This window comes from Hippopotamus amphibius, chromosome 13 (genome assembly GCF_030028045.1).
Source record: "Hippopotamus amphibius kiboko isolate mHipAmp2 chromosome 13, mHipAmp2.hap2, whole genome shotgun sequence".
NCBI classification, from domain to species: Eukaryota; Metazoa; Chordata; class Mammalia; order Artiodactyla; family Hippopotamidae; genus Hippopotamus; species Hippopotamus amphibius.
In genome coordinates, this window is record NC_080198.1 from 43265647 (window position 1) to 43280497 (window position 14851).

Below are 14851 nucleotides of genomic sequence, written 5' to 3' on the forward strand. Positions count from 1 at the left end.
CCGTCCGTTTCTATTTTCCTCAGCCTTTTCTCTTTGTGTTTCTGTCGCTTTCCTCCCTCACATGTGCTCTCTCCTTTAAATGACTACAGTACAGACCTAAAGTATTTTTCGTTTTTGTTATAATTATTGGATTTCATGACGATGCCTGACCCTAAAAATACAAAGCAACGCTATGTCGCAGTCGCTATTCATATGAACGCTGTTATCCATCCTTTGCCGGCAAACCCTTGATACTGAAAACATTCTCTCCCTGTTTGATGATGTGGGCTCCTTGAGAGCAGAGGCTATTTTGAAGCCATGATCGGTGCCCCAGGGAGCCTGCCCTGTGGGCGATGATGCGAGTCGTTGCCGTCACAGCAACAATATAACATTACAAGAGATGCAGGGAGAGCAGGACACGGGCGCCCACACGGGGGACCAGACCGGCTGCAGAGGAAGCCTTAAGAAAGGTAGCTGGTGATCACACTGCCAGTTTTGCCTAAAGCCTCAGAACCAGCTGGTTTGGATGGCAGGTCCTGCTGGGTTGGAACATGCATCCAGGAGTGCCTTGTCCCCAGGCTTTCAGCAAAGGGTGTGAGGCACAGCACCAAGAGGGCACGGAAGAGCATCACCTTGGAGCCAGACAGACCCAAGGTCAAGCCCTGCCTCCGCCTGGTGCTTGGGCAGGTCATTCCAGGCTGCTGCCGTTCACTCACGTGCACCCAGTCGGACTGAGTGAGAGGATGGAGGCCTTGCCCTGGCTCAGTGGCAGCGCTTAATAAATGCTGTTATTTCGACTGATATTTACTGAGTGCGTCCTGTGTGCTAGGCAGGGCGCTGATCCCTTTCTGTGAGGAAACTGAGGCTTAGAACCGATCCTCCCAAGATCCCACATGACAAGAGGAGGAGCTGGCATGGACCCCCTACCCAACACACTACCCTTTCATGCCCCAAGAGTTAAGAGGCAGGGCCTGTTGGAAATTCTCAGCCCATCTTTGCAAGGCTTTGCCGGCATGCAACATTCCTGGGCCCATGGACTCCACCCACCATGCCCAGCCCCCCAGCAGAGATGTGCAGGCCCTGTAACTCCGGCCTGCCCTTCCTGACATCACCAGCCCTGTTTCTTCCACGGATCCTAGGGTGGGTAAGAGGAAGAAAAACAGAATTGGTGGGTGGGAATGAAAGGGTGGGCACAGAGGGCCCAGCCAGGGTAATAAAGCAAATAAATTAATCAAGTAATCCCATCACTTCCAGAGAGCCGCAGAGGTTGAACCAAATGGCAAGTAAAAGTGTCATGGTGGCGCCATCTTCTGTGTCATATGATTACTGCAGCGAGTTTGTGGCAAAACTGGGTCTAGGTCTCAAAGCTGGGGCTTTTCCACCCTGGCTGGAGACAGCAGGCCAGCAGTGTCCTGAGACGAGCTGGAGGCAGCTCTTTGGGGATTTTTGTGATTGTCAGGGTATAGTTTTTTTTCCCTGGTGTGAAACAATGGCTTGCCTGAAATAGATTATGAAAGCCTGGCATCCTCAACTCATGAAAAACATTGATCCCATCTTCCCTGTTGGGACTAGAGAAGGACTTTTCATTTCTTGGTCTTGACTTTAGCAGGTGAGGGAGCATTTTCGTCCTATAGAAATGGAGCCCGGCCACCTCCTACACACACATCAGAAATAAAATATGGCTTGAGCCACTGTAAAATGAAATAGTAACTACTATTTCCTCTCTCTTTTAAACATGTATTCAGCAATTTACAGGAAGAAGTTTGAAGACAGAAAAATAAAGGCCAGGGCATAGAAAATGGCTCAGGTGAGGCTGCAGTAATACTGCATCTGGCAATAGTCCATCAGCTCCTTCGGGCCAGACCTGTGTCTTACATCCTACAAATTCAGTCACAAATGTGGCACTGAGGGTTACACCCAAAAGACCATCCCTGTCTTCAAGGAGCTCACAGTCTGTGGAGGAGTCAACAAGTTGGAATGTGACTGTAGCAGAGACAGGAAGATCTGTGTGATCACAGAGAAGGGGGGTCTTCTTGTCAGTCCAAGGTGGGAGGCGTGTCAAGGGTATATCTCCCTGAATATACACAACCCCATATAAATACATGGGGTTTGCCATGGAAGGATTTGTTTCTTCCTTTTGAATAACTTCACTTGCCAGCAGACTGTCAGCCTTGATCTCTGCCTCTGTGATAGCCGCTCATCATCTGTCAAGGATTTCGCAAAACTATAGATGGCTCCCTGAATACCCAGCTCCAAGAAAACCTTGGTTGTTGTCAAGTATCAGAGCTGTTCCAGGCGCTAGAGACAGGATCAGTGGTTGCTGTGCCCTCAGAATGACGGAACTGGCACCCAGCTGAAAGCCGCTTGACATGTGTGTTAGCTTGGCTCTCCTCCAAGTAAGACCCTGCCCTCCATGATGTAAGCGAGGATGACGGTGGGCTTCTTCTTTGTTTCTCTTGCTCCCCAGTGTCACCCAAGGAGTTAGGAAGGTCAGCATATCATCGTCATCAATCGGGCACTTCTGAAAACCTATCCCGTAGCCCACCCCGAATCACATTCACTCCACAGCCAGCATTCATGGATTTCCAGTTCTGTACCAGTTACTGTGCCAGGGACTGGGGATGTCACCACTGACAGTCCATTAACTGCCCTCGGTTGCTTGCAATCTAGTGGGGACACCAGGCAAAAAACCAGCCAACCAAACAAACAAAAAAACCCACAGATGTTGCAGTAGAGTGTCATACAACACAGCAAGCATAGAAGCAGCCAGGACCCTCAGCCCAGCTTGAGGAAGGGCGTTTCCCACAGACCATGGCCTGTTTGAAGTGAATGCACACAGAATCTTACCTAATCAATAAGAGGGAAAGAGCTCCTCCACCCCTGGGCTGCATTAACCTGTGACCCCTGCATCAAATGGCAGGTCTTGGAGACCCGTCATACTCTCTTCTGTAATCAAAGAAGAGGCAGGTTGTGACCCTTGGTGCACAGCTTAAAGGGTCCATATTTGTTCTGGAAACCCATCTTCCTCCTGGATCAGCCTCAAGGCCTTGTGAGGGGAAACAGAAGAGGCTTCCTGTGACTCTTTCTGGACCAGAACTGGCTCTACCACCCTTGCCAACAAGTGTGCCAGATGCCCTGTGTCTGAGGGCCTCTGGGCCCTGGCCTGGCCTGCAATGATGGGGATACTGGGCCTTGATCCTCAGCCCTCTCTGAGTCTTTTCTCGGACCGGTTAACCATCCTTCAGGGCGAGGTTGCAGAGTGCATTATCCTCTCCCAAGACCCTAGGCATGATGCTCAATTTTCCCACCCAGACATCCTGGAGCTTATGTTTATTATTTTCCTTGGCTATAAACACCTTTTTAAAACTCCCACTTATTATGCATTTACTGTGTGCAGAGCACGATGAGGTTTCCACTTTTCATCAAGTCACTCAGCCACAGTGTTGTAGCAGAGGTGGTCTTGGAGCCCAGACACAGCTGAGTCCTGAGTCCAGCCTCAGCCGCCTGAGGTCCCTGCCTGCAGTTCTCCAAGCATGCTCCCCTTTGGTCTCCTACTCTCAGCGCCTGTGGTGGGAGAGGAAGAAAGTTACCAAGACGAGCCAGCCGCTTTCTCCCTGAGGGAGAAGGCAGTAGGGCTGTTGTTGTTGAGGTCCGCCAGCAGGTGGCGCCAAACTGCCTGGGCCCTGAGTCAGAGATCAGTACTTCTGGTCATGTCGCAGTAGAGGTGCTTTCTGTGGCTTGGCCCTTCCTTCCTCAGTTTCATCGATGTAGAAAGAGCAAAGTGCAATAAGTCACCAATGAAAGAGAATTCTTTCATTAAGTGACAATGGAAAAAAATAGGCTCTTTCTATTTGATGAAATTCCCGACATAGAACATTTGAGCTTCAAATTCTCTATATAACATTTGTAACATATAGAAATGATACAGTTCAAACATATTTCTTGTCAGTCATTTGAAATCCCATGTCTACCACTTGCCGTTGGGTTAGAGTGTATTTTCATTTTTTTTAACTAAATGGGAATGTGTTGCAAAGGCTCCAGGCTTGTGGACTGACCATCCCTGGCCCACTTATCTATCTCAGCACTTACATTGTGCTATAACTTTCTAGCTACACTGCTGAAATGCTCAGGTTTGGAGGTCTCTGAAGGGAAGATGCTCTCATTTTCATCACATACAGTTGGCCCTAAGAAATCTTGGCCAGGAGAATGGCTGGGTAAACAAGGAGCCTTGTGAGAATCAGCTCTGTCAGATTCCACTACATCTCTGATGCTTTCTGGCAGGCCAGGCTGCTTGCAACGGAATAAAGAGGGAACCACTGGTGCCATTATACAGCATGATGTACTGATTTGCAACTTCTAAACCTCACCACAAGAAAAGCCACTACCATCAGCCGTGTCTTCTCCATGTGATGGGGTACCTGCGGATCTGAAGGCACTCCTCCTGGGGAGTGTGCCTTACGAGGTCACCCCTTCCCCTCTTTTCTTTCCACAGCAGTCACAGTCTGCGTTCTCACTCAGCAGAGAAGATGCCCTGAGGACGTCTTCACTGGAGGTTGCATCGAGGCAGCCGGGGGACCAGCAGCCAAGGGAGGAAGAGGCGCTGCCCAGCTGGAAGAGTGCGGACAGGCTGGACGAGACAAGTAACTCTTTTAAGCAGCATCTGCTTGGTCTGTGGGTTTCAGAAATACTGTTGGGAGGCATCTCAGCTGTTGTGTGGTTTGCTCAGCCCTTCCTACCGTCAGCTGAGTGGGGTGTGCCCATTTGGGACAGCTGGACCACCAAGTCACAAGGTCTCTCACACAGCACTCCATATAGAATGTGGGCATGTTTCCTGCGTGGGCAGCTTTCCTGTCGAGACCCGTGAGACAGTGGGCAAGTGTGGTCAAGTCGCTCAGCCGCACAGCCCCACTTCAGCTGCCTGTTCTAGGTGGACTAGGTAGAAGGTATCCTATTATATGTTGGCCAGGGACACCGATGCAACCTCACAGGCATTCCTTTCAGCGTCCAACACGCCACAGCTAATGTGGTCCTCAAACCCAAACATCAGGGCTCCAATGTGCAGGGCTTTTCAACTATGCATGGTAGTAAGTGTCTCTGAGTTTCAAAATTCAGACTTAGAAATTGACAAATTTACGGGGTATTATAAGCACTTTTAAAAGACACTCCATTTTACAAAACAGTTCCTGCTGAATTATGAGCATTCCAAATAAATCTGCAAAGGATCTTGGTTTTCAAAACACAATTTTGTGCATAAATTTGTCTAAACAAAGGCACCATGTGTAATTTATCAGTTGCGTAGAAACCAAAAGCTTAGTTCAACAACATCACACACAGAAAAATATTTCATACTTGGCTCAAAAATCCATGCATCTCTCAGGGTGAAGACTTAAAAAATATAAAGCACTTGTGTAGAAAACTGCTGGTTTTTCTGAGGACCTCTTGGTTCTTGACATGCTAAAATGTCCAGGCCAACCCCAGAGGTCTTGAAAGATGTCTGATCTGTTTAGCAGGAAGCAGGTTATTCCCTGGGGGTTCTGCTCAGTCTCAGCAGAGCAGAAATGTAGAACAGAAGAGGCCCAGAGGCAGAGGTCATCTTAGAAGGTTCACGTCAACTGGGCTATTTTCAGCAGTTCTGTGTATGCCTCAGGGGAGCCTGTTGGTCCACGGTTGAGGTCAGCTGTAGGGACACTGGGCTGAGTAAACCCACCTTCAGTTTTCAGTCTTGATAGTGCTTACAGCAAGTCATGCACGTCCCCCCCAAACACGTTTTCACTTCGGAGACCTTGATTGAGCGTCTGCCATATATATACACAGCATGTGCTCAGTGCTGGGAAGTAAAGACCAGGGCACAGTTCCTGCTCCTGAGTTTCTGACTGTGAGTTGTCTGCGCAACCATGAAAGAGTGAGAATTTGGAGAAAGGAGAGGATGGAGGAGGGCAGGGTCCCAGAGGGATGTCCCAGTGCCCTAAGGGAATGTGGTACCAGAGCCCAGGCAGAGCTTTGAGAATTTCCCACAATGCAGCTTGACAGCCAAGGTTTTCATAGGGTTGGGCATTTATGGAGCCATCCCTGCTTTCGCTGAGATAAAAATTGGCCAACCTCTAGCCTTCCCAGAGGGACATGCAATCTGGGATTATAAAAGGCAGGAGAAGAGAGGAGCTGGCAGTGGGCAGACCGCCGCCCACCATGTGGGTGTTGGAGGTGGGCCCAGGACCATATTTATAACACAGCCAACCCTGGAGCCAGGCACAGAGTGGCATCATTAGCACCTTCCCTCTTTGGCTTCCTCCCATGACCCCAGGAGAGGCTGTAGACAGCCGGGCTCATGTGGAGCCGCACATCAAGAGCCCCGTCTTCCCTTGCAGCTGTGGGTGCCTGTGTTCACTCGCGAGTGGTCTTTACAAGCCCAAGATGGGTTGCAGAACTGGCCAGGGGCTGGGGGTCCAGCAGTGAAAGCTTTCCGGCACAGCTCAGAGAACAGAGTAGCGAGCGCCTCAGGAAAGAAGGCCGAGGGCGTGCCACTGAGGAGGAACATCAGGCTCAGAGCCCCAGAGATGGTCCTGAGGGCAGACTTAGCCACCACCCGTGAGGCCCCAAGGGTGCAGCCTTCCCCTCAGAGTGAGTACTCCACGGCTGAGTCTGTGAGCCTGCGTCACGTGGGTGTCTGTCTGGCTTACCTCAGAAGCGGAGCCTGCTATAAAGATCCGAGGGCCTGTACTTTATTTGGCGATGAAGCTGGAGCCACAGAGACAGAAGCAGGGACATGAGACAGGGAGGGAAAGCAGGCAACAAATGACTCGTCATCAAGCGGGGGCGGACCGAGGGCCACAAGCTGGCCCCACTGGGGAGCTCCAAGCATTCCAGTGGCGAAGGCAGCTGCGGTACGTATCTCCCAGCTCCCCACAGTCACTGGTCAGCGCTGCTCCCAGGAGGTGGTGATTCCATCCTGCCTCCGGGGCAGCCAGCACAGGCTCTGGCGACCAAGATTACCAGAGATCAGGAAAGGCAAGATTTCTCTTCACTGGCCTTGACTAGCTTCAGCTGAGAGAGAGCCTGAACGTTTCTGGAGAAACCCGGATGGGCTCTTTAGTCACTGCCTTCTGCACGACCTGACTGGCGATCTTGGGACATGGATGGCACTGGGGAAGATGCCAACAAAATAGAGCACTTTCTCCCAGAAGATGTACTATTATCACAAGTAGAGCCCGTAACATGTAAAAGGTAATAACATCCTGGGTAGCCTCTCTTTTGAGTGTTCACACAGTCCATGGAAACAGCGTTTTAGTGCTGAAGAGGAACTACAGGATGCAGACACAGGGTATAGACATATCTGTTTTCTGTGCACCTGTACAAGGAGTACACAGGTGCCGCTCCTTAGCCAGGTGCTAAATAATAACAGTATATTCCAGTCCAATAGATGGACGATAAGAATAGCTGGGGGCCTCCGTGTACTAGGCACCGTGATGGATACTTCATGTATGTTGTCTCATAATCATCCTCTGACAGCCCGGGAGGGTCACACTGTCCCCCCTGACAGGTCAGGAAACGGGCTCAGAGATGCTCTCTGACCAAGCTCACCTGCTGGTAATGGCAGTGACTGGGGCTCGGCCCTGGCTCTGCCTGACTCCTAAGTTCACAGCAGCCTCATTTATAGGTAAGGGGGAAAGAGCTGTTAAGAATTCATCTTTTGCCCTGAGCAGGTATGTGTCCCACACTTTATGAGCCTCACCTCATTGCATCCTCATCGCAGCCCAGGGAGGTATCAGCTGTGCCCTTTTCTCCAACCAGAGACCCAAGCTCGGAGACTCACACAGTGGCTGAGTGGCTGAGCCGGTTCTCTGCCGAGGCCCTCTGACTGCCCAGCCTCTGCTCTTTCCTCTGCACGAACTGACTTTGGGACAGTGCAGGCCAAAGAAATGGATGAGACCCAGACCCTGCCGCAGGGCCCTTGTCATCGGCCCAACCCTGTGTGTGATCAACCAGAATCCAAGTTGGATCATAGAATGAACCAGACAGGCTGTCACAGCAACTCAGGGAAGGAGGAGGCCACGTCTGGGCGGGGAGACCAGAAAGTGCCCTAGGAAGAAGGGGTCAGAGGAGGAGAGGTCTTTGAGGGGCCCCTTGCTCTAAGGCAATAACAGCCCCTCTCTGGTCTCTCTCTCCCTCCTGCCCACAGCTGTGGCCCCAGTGTTGCAGAGCCCTGATGGGAACTGGATGGCCCTGAAGGATGGGGCTCTGCCCCCAACCCGCCTGCTGGCCAAACCTAAGAGTGGCACGTTTCAGGCCCTGGAGGCGGCCTCCAGAGTGGCATCCGCCTACGAGGAGATGGGCTCCGACAGCGAGGAGGACTTTGACTGGAGGGAGGCCTTGAGCACGCTGTGCCCGCAGCCCCGGGGCCTGCCCAGGAACCCCCAGCCTCAGCCCACGCAAGCCCAGGGCTCAGACCAAGGCCCCTCCGCCGCTTCCGCCTCCTCTGGGCTCTCCCCCAACCCCGAGGCCATGTGCTCTGACTCGGAGACCTCCTCGGCGGGCTCTTCCCGGGAAGCTGGGCACCGGGCCAGGCTGTCCTGGTTGCAGGCGAAGGCCCCCAGGAGCGCCGCAGCCACGAAGATGCGCCTACAGGGAGAGCTAGACGTGAACTTGAACCCCCAGGCAGCCAGCAGAGAGACCTCAGACAGCAGTGAGCCTGAGGAAGCCCCAGCCGCTGCAGACCGCAGGGCTAGGAGATGGAGAAGAACCCGGATGGGCTCGGAGGAGACAAGCAAGGAATTATCTTCCCCCAGTGGCCACCCTCCGGAACTGGACACACATCAGGTAATAAAGCTGGGTGCATGCAAGCACACAAACATTTTTCAGTAGGCTGTGCCCTCCTCCAAGCAGGAGTGGCGTGGAGAGTCCCAGGTTCAGAGTCCACAGACCCAGATTCTCATCTTGGTTTTGCTGCTAAGACAGGTCACTGCTCTCGGAGACTCCATGCCCTCCTCTCTGGAGATGAGAGCTTAGAGGTCAAAGTAGGTTTGAAAGGTGTGGGCCCCAGACCAGCAGCAGCAGCAGCACCTGGCAACTTGTTAGAAATGTAGATCCTCAGGCCCCGCCCCAGAGCTGCTGAATCAGAAATTCTGGGGATGAGGCCCAGGCATCTCTGTTATAACAAGCTCTCTTGGTGATTCTGCTGTGCATTAAAGTTTGAGGGCCACTGGCATGGAGTTCAGGGTATGGGGTCTAGAATCAGCCTGCCCAAGTTCAAGTCTGGCTGTGTGACCTTGGACGAGACATCTTCTTAGGTCTTGATTTCCTCATCTGTCAAATGGGGATAATATTAGAATCCACTTCAAAGAATGGTTGTGATGAGTGAATAAGGTAACTTTATAAAGAGCTGAGCTCTGTCCTAGAACACAGCACAAGGGCACAGTCAGCGTTGTTTCAATGTGATGATTCAGGGCACAGTTTACTAACATTCTGTGATTCTTAGTCCCCATCACAAGCCTTCTCAGAATCCTCAGTGCCTCTTCCCTGATGGTTTACCTCATGAACCCCCTTAGAGAATCTGGTTAAAGCTATAGAATCTCTCCCTAGAAAAATGGACCTGTGCACACACACACACACACACACACACATTTTGCTTACAATTTCAGGTAGTTCATGGACCAGATTAATTTCATATTCTCTGAATATACCCTGCTCATCCCCAGCTCTATGCCTGTGATCACGCTGTGTCCTCGCCCTCACCTCTTCCTGGCTGTGATCACTGGGGACTGAATATTGAACTTCATGATGCCGACTCTGGCCTTCCCATAGCAATATTTTCTAAACTCAAAAGTGACACATGTAGCCTGGAACGTTTAAATGCCCTTATATGAGCAATGGATTGCACTATTTGAAACTGTGAGCCTTATGGAAGAGCTGGTTATGTTGCCTCTGCCTTCTGTAGGCACATCACCATAGCTACTCGCATTACTGTCAACTTGACTTTTTATGCTCCTGGAGAAACCACACCCACTTTCTGAATGTCATTGCATCTCCCATAGTACCCAGCTACCATGCCTTGCATTCTTAGTTTGGGTTCCACCAAAAGCAGGTCTGGAATTAAGGATTTGGATGTAGGTTTATGAGAAAGGCGATCCCAGGAAACCTAAGAGTGAAACAGAGAAATGAGAAAGGCCAATGAAGATATGATATAGGCAACTGGGGTTCCATCCCACCAGGGATCCCCTGAGAAGCCATGTGGATCACAGCTCAGAAGCTTCTCCCACTAGAAGACGGGGAGCAGTTATCTGGTCTCCCATCTCCCACCAGTAGAGAGAGGTCCCACCCAGGGTGGGCATAAACTCCATACACAGCCAGGTTTGCATGGACCGTGCCTGAGAAATCCTTCAGATGGAGAAGGAGAGCGAGAGACCCAGGTCTGAGGTGGGAAACTATGAGTGGGCCAGAAACTGTCCCCTGTGGCTGCAGGCAACTCGTGTAGGTCCAGGGGGATACAGCCTGGGACACCACCAGCATCTGCTACAGTGATCTTCTATGAATATTCTATGAATATCCCTGATCCTGGGGCCCCCATTAAGATAGTCATGAACTTGGAGATCCTCAGGTCACAGAATTTAACATCAGTGCTGCCTGATCTGCTAATATATTGCTTAGAAATTTGGTCCAAGCTCTCCTTTTATTTCCCCTGTAAAATAAGAGCATTACAAATCTGCCATGTGAGACTGTTGTGATCATAAATGAGAAATATAAAATTCTGTTCAAGTGTGAATCATTATCCTCTAGCTCCAGTGGAGACTGTTTTCCAGGGACTCTGGGTGACTTGCCTCAAGGGATATTCTTGAGAGTTGTCTGCATGATTCACTGGCAGGTATAAAATGCCACCTGTCCACCATAACGAGGTGTCTGAAGCTTGCCACTTATTCTGAGGTGGCTTGTAAGTTGTCTTCTGCTGTTAATCCTTGCAAGGCATCAACAGGGAGAAAGCAAGGGCTGGCAGAAAGGATCCAGGAGCTGCACTGTGACAGCCTCCTTGGCAGTGTCCTCTTCCCGCCACTAGGTGGCGATGGCGTTGCACTTCTGGGGACTTCAAAACCCTGGTCCTCCGTGTCCTCCCTTCTATTTAGTTTACTAGGGCAGTTCTCTTCTCTCCAACCACCCCCCCGCCCCCCCCCGCAAAACAAAAGAAAGGTATATAAATTATACATATGTATATATATAAACTGTTTGCATACTTATAAGTTATATAAATAACTGAATATAAAAATTATTAAAACATACAGATACAGTCTCCCTTGACCACAACCCTATATCCCTGCCATCCCCCCGCAATGACTGCATTTGTATTTGTGTATCATGTATGTATAGCACATTTGGAAATATAGTTCTATAAATGTATCTATGTTTTAGCAACATTGGCATCTGGCTCCCCACATTCTTCCACCTCTTCCTCCTAACAGTAAGTGATGGAGAGGTCAGAGCACGGAGATCTCCGCATAGTACCTTCAAAAGATCAAAAGATTGCATCGTAGTGGTCCTCAGGGGGGACTGTGGGAGTGGCCAGGGTGCAAACAATGAGGGTGCATTGTCTGATGAGAATTTTACAACAATAATAAATCCAATTAAAGTCTTTTTCATTATCACCTTGCACCAGGGACAGACAATTCTAAGCAATGCTAATGATAAAAGAACTTCATCAGCATTTCTCCAAACATCCCGCCCAACCTCCTCAGTTCTCCGCTGTTCCAAGGAGGGGAGGAATCCACAATCAATAGTTCCCATAATGATAGATATTCAAGACTTTTTTCAATGTTTGATGTTATAAACAATACCGCAGAAAATACTATTGTGCAAGGCTTATTATACAAGTACAGGAGTAGAATAGCTGACTTGAGGCAGAGATGGATCTTTAATTTTAATGAGTACTTGCCAAATTAAACTCCCAGAACTTCATAGCAGTCTACATAGTGAGGCACTACAGAGCACATTTTCTCATATTGTCAACAATACTTGGTGTTGTCAGTCTGTTAAATTGTTGCCAACTTTATGTGAGGAAAAAAATACATTTCTTTTTAGTTAACCTAGTTACTACTGAGATTGAGCATTTTTCCTATATTTACAGCTATTTGCATTTTTTTCTTTTGTGAAAGACACATTTATGTTTTTTTCTATTATTTCGTCAGACCAGTTGTCTTTTCCTTCTTGAGTTTTAGGAATAAGTTTTATTTTCTAATTATACTGTAGATTTTAGTTCTTTGATGGTTACACGCTGAAGATACTCTCCCCTTGTCTATCACTTTCACCTAACTTTATTTAAGTATATTTTACATGCAAAAATTTCTGCTACTAATAATGTATCAATTATTTTCTTCATTTCGTTTAAATTTTGTACCTTGTTTGAGGTTTTAAATCTCCAAGGTTATTAGAATATTTTTCCTATTTTTTCCTAATACTTTGTAGTTTTGTATTTTACATTTAGCTCTTTAGTCCATCTGTACTTTACTTTGGGGGATCATATGAGGTAAGGTCTAACCCTATTTTTTTCGAATTAAATGTCTGTCATCATCAAATCATTATTAAATAATTAATCCTATATCTGCTATGAGCAGTTTCCCGAGTCATGGAAGCCATGTTAGAATCATAAACCCATTCCTAAAAGATGCTGCTCCTGGACCTGAGATCCAAGAGAAATTTACCCCATGGGTCCCTGTGGAGAGAATGCAGAATACAGCACCCTCCACGATAAACTGCTTCAAACCAATACACACTTTGGAGGCTGCTTCTCACAGCGTCACTCAGTGTGGACCAATACATCACTCTGGGGACAACTCAGTCGGGTCAGGTCTACGAGGGGCCAAAATACTCTGACTTCTGCTGGTCCAGGTTTCTCCAGGATTAAGCTGTGGGATCTGTAGAGGAGTGGATGGCTGCCTCCCCAAGCCCTGGTTCATGAGTGCCGTGCGGCTCTGAATTCAAGTGCTTGCAAGACCGTGCATGTTGAGAGTACTATGACAACACCCCCCACGCCCATGAACACTGAGGCACCTGACAGGTCCACCTACCTCTGAGGCAGGTGTCAAGAGAACCCTCCCAAGCAAGCCCTTAAATCTACTGCAACCGTATTTGAATTTCCTCCAGTACACAGACCAAAAGGCGATAGTCCCCACCTCTCCATCCCCAGTTCTTCACCATTGATTTTCATCTCTTTTTAGGCACGGAAACTTCCTTTAAATGAAAACTTAAAGAGCCGCTCTGAGACAGGGCTGCCGTCCCCCTCCCACCTCCACAGCAGCGTAAGCAAGCACAGATCATAACCTGCGAACCGTTTAGAGCAAGGATGACCACATACCCCCTCGACAGAAGAAAAACCTGACTCAAGTATCTGTCCAGTGATTCCCCTTGTGAGTGAGAATTGCTGGCTGTGCCCTCTAAGACAAGCCAGTTGCAGAGCAAAGGTCTAGAAAACAATGGACATTCGCTGTATAGCCGTATTTCTTAAACATTCCTGTGTCATAAAGGCCCTTTCGAGAACCTGATGAATGATGGAGTCTTCTCCCCGGTGCGGGGGGAAATGTGCATAAACACAAGCACTCAGAGCTTCACATTTTTTAAACAAGACTCTGCTGGATATCACGGATCGTCCACCATACTGACCTGTGTTTTGCTATAGTTAAGTTATAGCCCTCCTTTGGGCAGAGGTTAAACAGAGGGGCTCCCCGTCGGTTAAAGCCTTTACTTACTTGTGGCAGTAAAACCGTGTCCCCTACGTGAGGCAGATGCTGAGCTCTCCGTATGGCAGGGACTCGGACCCCGCCCACTCACAACAGGTAGCGAGTCGTTAGCAATGAGAAGAAGGGGATCTGGAGTGCCCCTCGGCCCCACTAGGCCAGCCCCTGCCCTGAAGGCCATCACGCGATTGTCCAGGAGCCTCTTCCTGCCCCTTCTGAGATGCTGCCTCTCACGACTGCATTACGGTCCAGGTTTTGAATCACCATCCAAATTCAAGGATCATGTAACTTAATCGACACCCAGTGCCAATCCAGAGTCAAAGAAAAAAAAGATGAAATCCACTGTGAATGCTGCTTCTCTCCTAGAGGATTTTTCTACAAGATGATAGGCCAACTGTGGGCAATATGAAAAGAATTGTGTCTTAAATGCTTACTCCTCATGTAAATATGGACCTGAGAAGTCTAGGCTAATGATTTTCCAGATATTTTATATGGACTGCCATAATTCTAGGGAATAAATGGCTGCTGCTGCAACAAATGGCGTAGTTAATTCTGCCAGATAGGAGATTATAAAGGGAAAACAGACTGGGGGCAGAGCCCATCCATCAGAGGGATTTGGGTTCTGGGAGCGGGAAATGTGCCCCAGATTTGATTAAGGTTTTATTTTTAAATCAATTTTATAATGTGAAGGACTCAGAGAACAGCTTGGGATTCACACCAAGACAACTGACCTGTAATTATAAAAGCTAAAATTAAGCCTTCCAGATGACATCCAGGTGCTACATTCCCATAACCTCCTTCAACAAGTTCATCTCCAAGAGCCGGGCACCCCTGTCTGCCTTCTGTGCAGCGCCACTGGCCCAACTCAGACCTTTCCAGGTGGAGGAATTCTTCTTGAGGCAGGAAGATTGTAATGTTATAATATTAAATTTGATAAAATTCCAGGTTCCATCTTCCCATTTCCACCCTGTTAAGTTAACCAAGGATTTGTATGTATAGTTTGGTATGTGAGACTGTTCTTATTACACCAGTTATTTTTTTTTTAATGCCTTATTCACCACAGTACAGCATGTAAATAAATCTAGTTTTAGGTTAACAGGAGAGGACAAACCTCTGTCTTAAGGCACAGAGACAGAACTTTTTTGAGTCCTCAGAAGAAA

At 48.7% G+C, this 14851-nt stretch overlaps 1 protein-coding gene across 3 annotated transcripts in view; it reads left to right on the plus strand.

The window, feature by feature from the left end:
* MYRIP (myosin VIIA and Rab interacting protein) overlaps nucleotides 1-14851 on the plus strand; it is a 221589-nt gene that overhangs the window by 162633 nt on the left and 44105 nt on the right. For all 3 annotated transcript variants that reach the window (XM_057706817.1, XM_057706819.1, XM_057706818.1), the window contains exons 9-10: nucleotides 4472-4619; nucleotides 8156-8793. In XM_057706817.1, coding sequence (XP_057562800.1) covers nucleotides 4472-4619; nucleotides 8156-8793 — 786 coding nt within the window. The remainder of the gene's footprint in view (nucleotides 1-4471; nucleotides 4620-8155; nucleotides 8794-14851) is intronic.